The 13,632-nt window shown below is 48.4% G+C and overlaps 1 protein-coding gene across 1 annotated transcript in view; it reads left to right on the top strand.

Moving 5' to 3' along the window:
• ARHGAP35 (Rho GTPase activating protein 35) overlaps positions 1 to 13,632 on the top strand; it is a 39,608-nt gene that overhangs the window by 10,610 nt on the left and 15,366 nt on the right. Inside the window, exons 2-3 of the mRNA XM_064738231.1 lie at positions 83 to 3,936; positions 10,845 to 10,989. Coding sequence (XP_064594301.1) covers positions 238 to 3,936; positions 10,845 to 10,989 — 3,844 coding nt within the window. The 5' untranslated portion in view covers positions 83 to 237. The remainder of the gene's footprint in view (positions 1 to 82; positions 3,937 to 10,844; positions 10,990 to 13,632) is intronic.

Here is a 13,632-nt window from a genome sequence, read left to right as displayed (position 1 = left end):
TCCATCATGGTCCCCCTCACCTGCAGACCCCATCCCAACCCTTTCCCACCACCTCCAACATCTCCTCTCTCTTTGTCTCCAGGACCCCTCCTCGGCTGCCGCGCTCCGACGCCCTCCAGCTCCTGAACCCTCCCCACCACCACCACCACCACCAGCACCACCACCACCACCATGGTGCCACCACCCCTGTCCTGACCCCGTCCCCGTCCCCGTCAGGGCCACCACCATGCTGCCGCCATGATGATGGCCCGCAAGCAAGATGGCCGCGTGCCCACCTACACCGTCAGCGTGGTGGGGCTGTCGGGCACCGAGAAGGAGAAAGGCCAATGCGGCGTCGGCAAATCTTGCCTTTGCAACCGCTTCGTCCGGCCCGGCGCCGACGACTTCCACTTGGAGCACACCTCGGTGCTCAGCACCAGTGACTTTGGAGGACGCGTGGTCAACAATGACCACTTCCTCTACTGGGGCGAGGTGGCCCGAGCTTTGGAGGAGTGCGTGGAGTGCAGGATCCACGTGGTGGAGCAGACGGAGTTCATCGACGACCAAACCTTCCAACCTCATCGCAGCACGGCCTTGCAACCCTACATCAAACGGGCGGCGGCCACCAAGCTGGCGTCGGCCGAGAAGCTCATGTACTTCTGCACCGACCAGCTGGGCTTGGAGCAGGACTTTGAGCAGAAGCAGATGCCCGACGGCAAACTGCCGGTGGACGGCTTCTTGCTTTGCGTCGACGTCAGCCGCGGCATGAACCGCAACTTCGACGAGCAGCTCAAGTTCGTCTCCAACCTCTACAACCAAGTGGCCAAGACCAAGAAACCCGCCGTGGTGGTGTTGACCAAATGCGACGAGGGCGTCGAGCGTTACATCCGCGACGCTCACGCCTTCGCGCTAGGCAAGAAGAACCTGCAGGTGGTGGAGACCTCGGCGCGTTCCAACGTCAACGTCGAGCTGGCTTTCGGCACTTTGGTGCAGCTGGTGGACAAGAGCAGAGGCAAGGCCAAGATCATCCCCTACTTCGAGGCCCTCAAGCAGCAGAGCCAGCAGATCGCCGCCGCCAAGGACAAGTACGAGTGGCTCGTCGGCCGCATCGTCAAGAGCCACCACGAGCTTTGGCCCAACGTCAGCCGCAAGATGACGGCGGCGCCCGAGTACCAGGACTACGTCTACTTGGAGGGCACCCAGAAGGCCAAGAAGCTCTTCCTGCAGCACGTCCAGCGCCTCAAGCAGGAGCACATCGAGCGGCGCCGCAAGGTCTACCTGGCCCTGCTGCCCCAAGCCTTGGACGCCCTGGTGCCCGATCTGGACGAGATCGACCGCTTGAGCCGCGCCAAGCTCGAGAAGCTCCTGGAGGCCAAGCCGGATTTTCTCAAGTGGTTCGTGGTGTTGGAGGAGACGCCGTGGGACGCCACCAGCCACGTGGACGACGTGGACAACGAGCGCATCCCCTTCGACCTCCTGGAGACGCCGGCGGCCGAGCAGCTCTACGAGGCGCACGTGGAGAAGCTGCGCAACGAGCGGAAGCGCGCCGAGATGAGGAGGGCGTTCCGCGAGAACCTGGAGAGCTCGCCCTTCGTCACGCCCGGCAAGCCTTGGGAGGAGGCCAGGAGCTTCATCATGAACGAGGACTTCTACCTGTGGTTGGACGAGTCGGTCTACGTGGACATCTACGGCAAGCACCAGAAGCAGCTGATCGACAAAGCCAAGGAGGACTTCCAGGAGCTTCTCCTGGAGTACTCGGAGCTCTTCTACGAGCTGGAGTTGGACGCCAAACCCAGCAAGGAGAAGATGGGCGTCATCCAGGAGGTGCTGGGCGAGGAGCAGAGGTTCAAAGCTCTCCAGAAGCTCCAAGCGGAGCGCGACGCCCTCATCCTCAAGCACATCCACTTCGTCTACCACCCCACCAAGGAGACGTGTCCCAGCTGCGCCGCCTGCGCCGACGCGCGCGTGGAGCAGCTGCTGGGCTCGCGTTTCCTCCGCCACCACCGCAACAACCCCTCGGTGGACGCCAGCGTTGACCGCATCAACCTGGTCATCCTGGGCAAGGACGGCTTGGCGCGCGAGTTGGCCAACGAGATCCGCGCGCTCTGCACCAACGACGACAAGTACGTCATCGAGGGCAAGATGTACGAGTTGGCCTTGAGGCCCATCGAGGGCAACGTCCGCCTGCCGGTCAACGCCTTCCAAACGCCCACCTTCCAACCGCACGGCTGCCTCTGCCTCTACAACTCCAAGGAGTCCTTGTCCTACGTGGTGGAGAGCATCGAGAAGAGCCGCGAATCCGCCGTCGGTCGCCGCGACGGCCACTCGGCCCAGCTGCCCTTGACGCTCGTCTTGGTCAACAAACGCGGCGGCGGCGACGCCGGCGGCGAGACCTTGCAGAGCTTGATCCAGCAAGGGCAGCAGATCGCCAGCAAGCTGCAGTGCGTCTTCCTGGACCCGGCGTCGGCCGGCATCGGTTACGGCCGTAACATCAACGAGAAGCAGATCGGCCAAGTCCTCAAAGGTTTGTTGGACGCCAAACGCAACCTCAACCTGGTGGTGGCCTCCAAGGAGGCGTCGGACGGCGCCGAGCTGCGCGTGGTGATGTGTTTGATGTGCGGCGACCCGGTGAGCGCCGACGAGGTTTTGGCGCCCATCCTGCAGAGCCAAGCGTGCCGGCCGGCGCCGGGCGGCGGCGCCGCGGTGCTGCTGGAGACGCCGGTGGGGTCGCAGCGGAGGAAGGTGGAGTTGTCCTTGCTGTCCTACCACGCGTCGTTCGGCTCGAGGAAGAACCGGCTGGTGCACGGTTACGTCGTCTTCTACGCCGCCAAGCGCAAAGCGTCCTTGGCCACCTTGAGGGCCTTCCTGGCCGACGTTCAGGACATCGTCCCCGTCCAGCTGGTGGCTTTGGCCGAAGGTTCCGCCGAGCTGCTGGACAACGACGTGAGCCGCGAGCAGCTGGCCGAGGGCGAGGAGATCGCGCAGGAGATCGAGGCCAGGTTCGCCGCTTGGCCGTGTGGAGGAGGAGGAGGAGGAGCTCAAAACAAGCTGGAGATCTTCCAAGCCTTCTTCAAGGACGCCTTGGACAAGAAGAACCTGGTGGAGGCGGCGCACATGTACGACAACGCGGCCGAGGCGTGCGGCGCCGGCGAGGACGTTTTCGGCTCGCCGCGCGCCGGATCGCCGCTCTGCAACTCCAACCCGCCCGACTCCGAGGAGGACCCCGAAATCCTGCCCGGCTACAGCCCCTTCCGCGAGGAACCTCCCGTGGTGGCCACCTTGCCCAAGGACCACTCCAAGCTCTCCATGGAGCTGGAAGGCAACGACGGCCTCGGCTTCTTCTCGGTGGTGGGGACGTTCGATGGGAAGCCCACCAAGATCCCGCCGCCGGTTAAGCCGAAACCTCCGGTTCACTTTGACATCAAAGGTGACCCGGGTTATCTGGAGCAAAGCCACCGCGATCTCCACCGGCGCTCGGTGTCCTCGTCGGCGTGGCCGCCTCCCGATTGCTTCGACCCTTCCGACTACGCCGAGCCCATGGACGCCGTGGCCAAACCGCGCAGCGACGAGGAGAACATCTACTCGGTTCCTCACGACAGCACCCAAGGCAAGATCATCACCGTGAGGAACATCAACAAGGCCGCCTCCAACGGCAGCGGCAACGGCTCCGACAGCGAGATGGACACGAGCTCCTTGGAGCGCGCCCGGAAGCCGCCCGGCGCGGCCAAGCCGGCGCTGTACCGGGCGCGGTGCGCGCGGCTCGGACGATTCGCCGCCTACCGGCCCGGGGTCACCGTGGGCAGCGACGATGAGGCGGCGCCGGGAAGGAAGAAGGACGAGGAACCGGGCGGCCATGGTGGCTACAAAGGGGACAACGCGGGGATGGCGTACGAGGCGGGAGATGGAGAGGATCCGCGCAGGAGGAACATCCTGAGGAGCCTCAGGAGGACCACCAAGGTGGGTTTTGGTGGGATGTCCTTGGGGTCAGGTGTTGGTCAGTGAAGGATCTCAGCCTGAGGAACATCTCAAGAACGTCAGGAGGACCAACCAAGGTGGGTTTTGGAGGAGTTATGGGGTGGTGGGATGTCCTTGTGGTCATCTGAGTGGTCACTGTTTGCTGGTGTTGGTCATTGGAGGATCTCAGCCTGAGGAACATCTCAAGAACCTCAGGAGGACCAACCAAGGTGGGAGTTATGGGGTGGTGGGATGTCCTTGTGGTCATCCCAGTGGTCAGGAGTTGGTCACTGAAGGATCTCAGCAGGAGGAACATCTCAAGAACCTCAGGAGAACCAACCAAGGTAGGGTTTGGAGAGGTCCATATGGGGTGATGGTCAAGCTCAAGGTGAACTGAGAATGGTGGAACATCTCAGTGGTCAATGGAGAATCTCAGCCTGAGGAACATCTCAAGAACCTCAGGAGGACCAACCAAGGTGGGTTTTGGAGGAGTTATGAGGTGGTGGGATGTCCTTGTGGTCATCCCAATGGTCAGGTGTTGGTCACTGGAGGATCTCAGCCTGAGGAACATCTCAAGAACCTCAGGAGGACCAACCAAGGTGGGAGTTATGGGGTGGTGGGATGTCCTTGTGGTCATCTCAGTGGTCAGTGTTTGGCCAGGTATGGGTCAGTGAAGGATCTCAGCATGAGGAACATCTCAAGAACCTCAGGAGGACCAACCAAGGTGGGAGTTATGGGGTGGTGGGATGTCCTTGTGGTCATCTGAGTGGTCATCTGAGTGGTCACTGTTTGCTGGTGTTGGTCATTGAAGGATCTCAGCCTGAGGAACATCTCAAGAACCTCAGGAGGACCACCAAGGTGGGTTTTGGAGGAGTTATGGGGTGGTGGGATGTCCTTGTGGTCATCTCAGTGGTCAGTGTTTGGCCAGGTATGGGTCAGTGGAGGATCTCAGCATGAGGAACATCTCAGGAGCTTCATGAGAACCAACCAAGGTAGGGTTTGGAGAGGTCCATATGGGTTGATGGTCAAGCTCAAGGTGAACTGAGAATGGTGGAACATCTCAGTGGTCAGTGAAGGATCTCAGCATGAGGAACATCTCAAGAACCTCAGGAGGACCAACCAAGGTGGGTTTGGGGTGGAGATGGGGCTTGGAGGAGTCACCGGCCCGGGGTGACCGTGGGCAGCGACGATGAGGCGGCGCCGGGAAGGAAGAAGGACGAGGAACCGGGCGGCCATGGTGGCTACAAAGGGGACAACGCGGGGATGGCGTACGAGGCGGGAGATGGAGAGGATCCGCGCAGGAGGAACATCCTGAGGAGCCTCAGGAGGACCACCAAGGTGGGTTTTGGTGGGATGTCCTTGGGGTCAGGTGTTGGTCACTGGAGGATCTCAGCAGGAGGAACATCTCAAGAACCTCAGGAGGACCAACCAAGGTGGGTTTTGAAGGAGTTATGAGGTGGTGGGATGTCCTTGTGGTCATCTCAGTGGTCAGTGTTTGGCCAGGTATGGGTCAGTGGAGGATCTCAGCTTGAGGAACATCTCAAGAACCTCAGGAGGACCAACCAAGGTGGGTTTTGGAGGAGTTATGGGGTGGTGGGATGTCCTTGTGGTCATCTCAATGGTCAGGAGTTTCTCAGTGGAGCATCTCAGCAGAAGAAACATCTCAAGAACCTCAGGAGAACCAACCAAGGTAGGGTTTGGAGGGGTCCATATGGGTTGATGGTCAAGCTCAAGGTGAACTGAGAATGGTGGAACATCTCAGGGGTCAGTGGAGGATCTGAGCCTGAGGAACATCTCAAGAACCTCAGGAGGACCAACCAAGGTGGGTTTGGGTGGAGATGGGGCTTGGAGGAGTCACCGGCCGGGGGTCACCGTGGGCAGCGACGATGAGGCGGCGCCGGGAAGGAAGAAGGACGAGGAACCGGGCGGCCATGGTGGCTACAAAGGGGACAACGCGGGGATGGCGTACGAGGCGGGAGATGGAGAGGATCCGCGCAGGAGGAACATCCTGAGGAGCCTCAGGAGGACCACCAAGGTGGGAGTTTTGGGGTGGTGGGATGTCCTTGTGGTCATATCAATGGTCATCTCAATGGTCAGTGGTCATCTCAGTGGTCAAGTGTTGGTCAGTGAAGGATCTCAGCCTGAGGAACATCTCAAGAACCTCAGGAGGACCAACCAAGGTGGGTTTTGAAGGAGTTATGAGGTGGTGGGATGTCCTTGTGGTCATCTGAGTGGTCACTGTTTGCTGGTGTTGGTCATTGGGATCTCAGCTGAGGAACATCTCAGGAACCTCAAGAGGACCAACCAAGGTGGTTGAGGAGTTATGGTGGGGATCTTTGAGTCAATCATGGTAGTGTGTGTCAGGTTGTCATGAGTCTCACGAGAACTCTCAAGAACGTCAGAGAACCGTAGGTTTGAGGAGTTATGGGTGTGGATGCCTGATCTCCCAGTGGTCAGATGGTCATTGGAGGATCTCAGCATGAGGAACATCTCAAGAACCTCAGGAGGACCAACCAAGGTGGGTTTGAGGAGTTACGAGGTGGTGGGATGTCCTTGTGGTCATCTCAGGGGTCAGATGTTGGCCAGGTATGGGTCAGTGAAGGATCTCAGCATGAGGAACATCTCAAGAACCTCAGGAGGACCAACCAAGGTGGGGTTTGAAGGAGTTATGAGGTGGTGGATGTCCTTGTAGTCATCTGAGTGGTCACTGTTGCTGGTGTTGGTCATTGGAGGATCTCAGCATGAGGAGCATCTCAAGAACCTCAGGAGACCAGCAGGTAGGGTTTGGAGAGTCCATATGGGTTGATGGTCAAGCTCAGGTGAACAGAATGGTGGAACATCTCAGTGGTCAGTGAAGGATCTCAGCATGAGGAACATCCCAGGAACCTCAGGAGACCAACCAAGGTGGGTTTTGGAGGAGTTTTGGGTGGTGGATGTCCTTGTGGTCATCTCAGTGGTCATGTTTGCAGGTATGGGTCATGCAGGATCTCAGCATGAGGAACATCTCAAGAACCTCAGGAGGACCAACCAAGGTGGGTTTTGGAGGAGTTATGGGTGGTGGGATGTCCTTGGGTCAATCAATGGTCTTAATGGTCAGTGGTCATCCAGTGGTCAGTGTTGGTCAGTGAAGGATCTCAGCTGAGGAACATCTCAAGAACCTCAGGAGGACCAACCAAGGTGTGGAGTTATGGGGTGGTGGATGTCCTTGTGGTCAATGTTGGTCAGTTGCAGGATCTCAGCTGAGGAACATCTCAAGAACCTCAGGAGGACCAACCAAGGTGGGTTTTGGAGGAGTTATGGAGTGTGGGATGTCCTTGGGTCATCTCAATGGTCAGTGATTTTCCATTTTCCCTAAATTTCCGGAATTTCTCATTATTTTTCCATGATTTACCCCAATTTCCTTGATTTTCCCCGTTGTTTTCCTGTATTTTCCCGTGATTTTTCCATGATTTTCCCCCTGATTTTCCCCATAATTTCCCCTCATTTCCCATAATTTCCCATCATTTCCCCACAATTCCCCACATTTCCTATATTTCCCCCTGATTTTCCCACAATTTCCCAATATTCCTCATAATTTCCCCTCCTTTTCCCCATAATTTTCCCTGATTTTTCCATTATTTCCCCCTAATTTTTCCTTAATTTTCCCATTGTTTTTCCATTATTTTCTCCTGATTTTTCTGAGATTTTCCCTTGATTTTTTCCCATTATTTCTCCACTGTTTTCCTGGATTTTCCCCATAATTTCCCCACACTTTCCTGTAATTTTCCCGGATTTTTCCCAAATTTTTTCCCCACAATTCCCCCTCATTTTCCTATAATTTCCCCCTGATTTTCCCCACACTTTCCCGTAATTTTCCCGGATTTTTCCCAATTTTTTCCCCACTATTTCCCCTCATTTTCCCGGATTTTTTCCCCACACTTTCCTGTAATTTTCCCGGATTTTTCCCAATTTTTTCCCCACAATTCCCCCTCATTTTCCTGTAATTTCCCCCTGATTTCCCCCTGATTTTCCCCACACTTTCCTGTAATTTTCCTGGATTTTTCCCAAATTTTTCCCCACAATTCCCCCTCATTTTCCCCATAATTTCCCCCTCATTTACCCCATAATTTTCCCCACTATTTCCCAATAATTCCCCCATAATTTTCCCATAATTTCCCCAGAATTCCCCCACATTTTCCTATAATTTCCCCCTGATTTTCCCCATAATTTTCCCGGTTTTTTCCCAAAATTTTCCCCACAATTCCCCCTCATTTTCCTATAATTTCTCCCTGATTTTCCCCACAGTTTCCCAATAATTCCCCCATAATTTCCCCCTGATTTTCCCCACATTTCCCCATAATTTTCCCGGATTTTTCCCAATTTTTTCCCCACACTTTCCCGTAATTTTCCTGGATTTTTCCCAAATTTTTTCCCCACATTTTCCCGTAATTTTCCCGGATTTTTCCCAATTTTTTTCCCCACATTTTCCCGTAATTTTCCCGGATTTTTCCCAAATTTTTCCCCCATAATTCCCCCACATTTCCCCGTAATTTTCCCGGATTTTTCCCAGTTTTTTCCCCACATTTTCCCGGATTTTTCCCAAATTTTTTCCCCACATTTTCCCGTAATTTTCCCGGATTTTTCCCAAATTTTTCCCCACAATTCCCCCACATTTTCCTATAATTTCCCCCTGATTTTCCCCACAATTCCCCCATAATTTCCCCACATTTTCCTGTAATTTTCCCGGATTTTTCCCAATTTTTTTCCCCACATTTTCCCGTAATTTTCCCGGATTTTTCCCAAAATTTTCCCCCACATTTTCCTGTAATTTTCCCTGATTTTTCCTCCACATTTCCCCGTAATTTTCCCGGATTTTTCCCAAATTTTTTCCCCACATTTTCCCGTAATTTTCCCGGATTTTTCCCAAATTTTTTCCCCACATTTTCCCGGATTTTTCCCAATTTTTTCCCCACAATTCCCCCATAATTTCCCCTCTTTTTCCCCATAATTTTCCCAGAATTCCCCCACATTTTCCTATAATTTCCCCCATAATTTTCCCATCATTTTCCCATAATTTCCCCAGATTTTCCCCCGAATTTCCCCACAATTTCCCCAGATTTTCCCATAATTTTCCTATAATTTCCCCCTGATTTTCCCCACTATTTCCCAATAATTCCCCCATAATTTCCCCTGATTTCCCCCATAATTTTCCCTATAATTTCCCCACTATTTCCCAATAATTGTCCCATAACTTTCCCAGTAATTCCCCATATTTTCCCCTTCCTTTCCCCATAATTTCCCCATTGTTTTCCCTATAATTTCCCCCTCAATTTCCCCATAATTCCCCCATACTTTCCCCTGATTTTCCCCATAATTTCCCCTTATTTCCCCCATAATTTCCCCATAATTTCCCCCTCATTTTCCCCATGATTTTCCCCATTATTTCCCAATAATTTCCCCAGAATTCCCCCACATTTTCCTATAATTTTCCCCATAATTTCCCCATAATTTCCCCTCATTTTCCCCATAATTTTCCCCATAATTTCCCATAATTTCCCATTAATTTCCCCATAATTTCCCCATAATTCCCCCACATTTTCCTATAATTTCCCCCTGATTTTCCCCACATTTACCCCATAATTTCCCCCCCTATTTTCCCATAATTTTCCCATAATTTCCCCCTCAGTTTCCCAATAATTTTCCCCATAATTCCCCTCATTTTCCCTATAATTTCCCCCTCATTTTCCCCATAATTTTCCCGGATTTTTCCCAAATTTTTCCCCACAATTCCCCCACATTTTCCTATAATTTCCCCCTGATTTTCCCCACAATTCCTCCATAATTTCCCCACATTTTCCCGTAATTTTCCCGGATTTTTCCCAAATTTTTTCCCCACACTTCCCCGTAATTTTCCCGGATTTTTCCCAAATTTTTTCCCCACATTTTCCCGTAATTTTCCCGGATTTTTCCCAATTTTTTCCCCACACTTCCCCATAATTTTCCCGGATTTTTCCCAAATTTTTCCCCACATTTTCCCATAATTTTCCCGGATTTTTCCCCACATTTTCCCGGATTTTTCCCAAATTTTTTCCCCACATTTTCCCGGATTTTTCCCAAATTTTTCCCCACAATTTCCCCTCATTTTCCCCATAATTTCCCCATAATTTCCCCACACTTTCCCGTAATTTTCCCGGATTTTTCCCAAATTTTTTCCCCACATTTTCCCGGATTTTTCCCAAATTTTTTCCCCACACTTTCCCGTAATTTTCCCGTATTTTTCCCAAATTTTTCCCCACAATTCCTCCTGATTTCCCCCTGATTTTCCCCATAATTTCCCCCTGATTTTCCCCACTATTTTCCCATAATTTTCCTATAGTTTTCCCCATAATTTCTCCATAATTTTCCCCACTATTTCCCAATAATTCCCCCATAATTTCCCCTCATTTTCCCCATAATTTCCCCCATAATTTCCCATTAATTTCCACCTCATTTTCCCCATAATTTTCCCCATAATTTTCCCCTCATTTCCTATAATTTCCCCCTGATTTCCCCCTGATTTTCCCCATAATTTCCCCCATAATTCCCCATAATTTTCCCAGAATTCCCCACATTTTCCCATAATTTTCCCCACTATTTCCCAATTATTCCCCCATAATTTCCCCATCATTTTCCCCACAATTCCCCCACATTTTCCTATAATTTCCCCATGATTTTCCCACATTTTCCTATAATTTCCCCCATAATTCCCCCCCGATTTTCCCCACAATTTCCCCATAATTTCCCCAGAATTCCCTCATAATTTTCCCACGATTATCCCCTGATTTTCCCGGATTTTTCCCAATTTTTTCCCCACATTTTCCCGTAATTTTCCCAAATTTTTTCCCCACATTTTCCCGGATTTTTCCCAATTTTTTCCCCATTTTTCCCGCCAGAAGCCGAAGGCCAAGGCGCGCCCGTCGCTGTCCAAGGCGCCGTGGGAGAGCAGCTACTTCGGGGTGCCCCTGGCCAGCGTGGTCACCCCCGAGCGGCCGATCCCGGTGTTCATCGAGCGCTGCATCCAGTACATCGAGGCCACAGGTCAGTCCCAAAATCTGGGAATTTTTGGGGAATTTCATGGGAATTTTTTGGGAATTTTTTGGGATTTTTTTGGATTTTTTAGGATTTTTTTCGGATTTTTTTTGGGATTTTTTGGGATTTTTTTCAGATTTTTTTCGGATTTTTTTCGGATTTTTTTCAGATTTTTGGGGATTTTTTTGCGGATTTTTTGGATTTTTTGGGGAATTTTTTGGGATTTTTTGCGGATTTTTTGGGGAATTTTTTGGGATTTTTTTCGGATTTTTTTGGAATTTTTTTGGATTTTTTTCGGATTTTTTTCAGGATTTTTTGGGGTTTTTTCGGATTTTTTTCAGGATTTTTTGGGATTTTTTTCGGATTTTTTTCGGATTTTTTTCAGATTTTTTTCGGATTTTTTTCAGATTTTTTTTTTATTTTTGGGGATTTTTTCAGGATTTTTTGGGGAATTTTTGGGGATTTTTTGAGGAATTTTTTCAGGATTTTTTGGGGTATTTTTCAGAATTTTTTCCGGATTTTTTTGGAAATTTTTCAGATTTTTTTGGGATTTTTTTCAGATTTTTTTGGATTTTTTTCAGATTTTTTTCAGGATTTTTTGGGATTTTTTTCCGATTTTTTTGGGATTTTTTCAGATTTTTTCCGATTTTTTTCTGATTTTTTAGGATTTTTTTTAGGATTTTTTTTTGATTTTTTCAGATTTTTTTGGGATTTTTTCCAATTTTTTTTCAGATTTTTTGGGGGTTTTTTGGGATTTTTTTCGGATTTTTTGGGAATTTTTTGGGATTTTTTTGGGATTTTTTTGGGATTTTTTGGGTTTTTTTCGGATTTTTTGGGGATTTTTTTTTAATTTTAAAAAGGGGGTTTTGGGTTAAGTGAGGCTACTGGTCATCCTAAAAATATGGGGATTTTTTGGGAAATTTTTGGGGATTTTTTGTGGCCCAGCGTGGTCACCCCCGAGCGGCCGATCCCGGTGTTCATCGAGCGCTGCATCCAGTACATCGAGGCCACAGGTCAGTCCAAACATCCCAAAAATTTAGGAATTTTATGGGAATTTTATGGGAATTTTTTGGGATTTTTTTGGATTTTTTTCAGGATTTTTTGGGGTTTTTTTGGGATTTTTTTCGGATTTTTTTCAGATTTTTTGGGGATTTTTTTCGGATTTTTTTGGGAATTTTTTGGGAATTTTTTGGGATTTTTTCAGGATTTTTTGGGATTTTTTTGGGATTTTTTTCAGATTTTTTTCGGATTTTTTGGAATTTTTTTCAGATTTTTTTCGGATTTTTTTTGGGATTTTTTGGGATTTTTTTCTGATTTTTTGGGGATTTTTTTGGATTTTTTTGGGTTTTTTTTCTGATTTTTTTGGGATTTTTTTGGGTATTTTTCAGGTTTTTTTCATATTTTTTTCGGATTTTTTTCAGATTTTTTCGGGATTTTTTGTGGATTTTTTCGGATTTTTTGGGGGATTTTTTGTTTTTTTCCGCTTTTTTTTCAGGAGTTTTTGGGATGTTTTTGGGATTTTTTATGGATTTTTTTTTGAATTTTTGGGTCATCCTAAAAAATGGGGATTTTTTGGAAATTTTTGGAATTTTTTTGGATTTTTTTCGGATTTTTTTCAGATTTTTTAAAAAATTTTAAGGGATTTTTTGGGTTAAGTGAGGCTGCTGGTCGTCATAAAAATATGGGGATTTTTTGGAAATTTTTTGGGGAATTATCGTGAATTTTTGGGGAATTTTGGGGAATTTATTGAGAATTTTTTTGAGATATTTTTAGGGTTTTTTGGGGTATTTTTTTTGCAGTTTTTAGAGGTGCTTTTGGGAATTTTTTGGAGACTTTTTGGAAGTTTTTAAGGGTTTTTTTGGGATTTTTTGAGATTTTTTTGAGGTATTTTTAGGCTTTTTTGGGGTATTTTTTTGCAGTTTTTTGAGATTTTTTTTGGAATTTTTGGGGGGATTTTTTGAGATTTTTTTGAGATATTTTTAGGCTTTTTTGGGGAATTTTTTTGCAATTTTTGGGGGTTTTTTTGGGGGAATTTTTTGGGGATTTTTTGAGATATTTTTAGGCTTTTTTGGGGTATTTTTTTGCAATTTTTAGAGATTTTTTGGGAATTTTTTTGGGATTTTTTGGAAATTTTTTAAGGTTTTTTTGGGAATATTTGGGGGGATTTTTTGAGATATTTTTTGAGACTTTTTGGGGTATTTTTTTGCAGTTTTTAAAGATTTTTGGGGTTTTTTTGGGGCATTTTCGGGGGGATTTTTTTGAGATATTTTAAGGCTTTTTTTGGGTATTTTTTTGCAATTTTTGGGGGTTTTTTTGGGATTTTTTTGGGGATTTTTTGAGATTTTTTTGAGATATTTTTAGGCTTTTTTGAGGAATTTTTTGAGATTATTTTGAGATATTTTTAGGCTTTTTTGGGGAATTTTTTTGCAATTTTTGGGGTTTTTTTTGGGAATTTTTTGGGGTTTTTTTGAGACTTTTTTGGGGTATTTTTTTGCAATTTTTGGGGAATTTTTTGCAATTTTTGGGGTTTTTTTTGGGAATTTTTTTGGGAATTTTTTGAGATTTTTTAGGGCGTTTAGGGATTTTTTTTGGGTTCATCAAGGACCCCCAGAAATGGTTAAAAAAAAGCCAAATTTGGATTTTTTTGTGGTT

This window comes from Zonotrichia leucophrys, unplaced genomic scaffold, assembly GCF_028769735.1.
Source record: "Zonotrichia leucophrys gambelii isolate GWCS_2022_RI unplaced genomic scaffold, RI_Zleu_2.0 Scaffold_226_81349, whole genome shotgun sequence".
In the NCBI taxonomy this organism is placed as follows: Eukaryota; Metazoa; Chordata; class Aves; order Passeriformes; family Passerellidae; genus Zonotrichia; species Zonotrichia leucophrys.
This window is presented reverse-complemented; position numbering and strand designations above follow the sequence as displayed.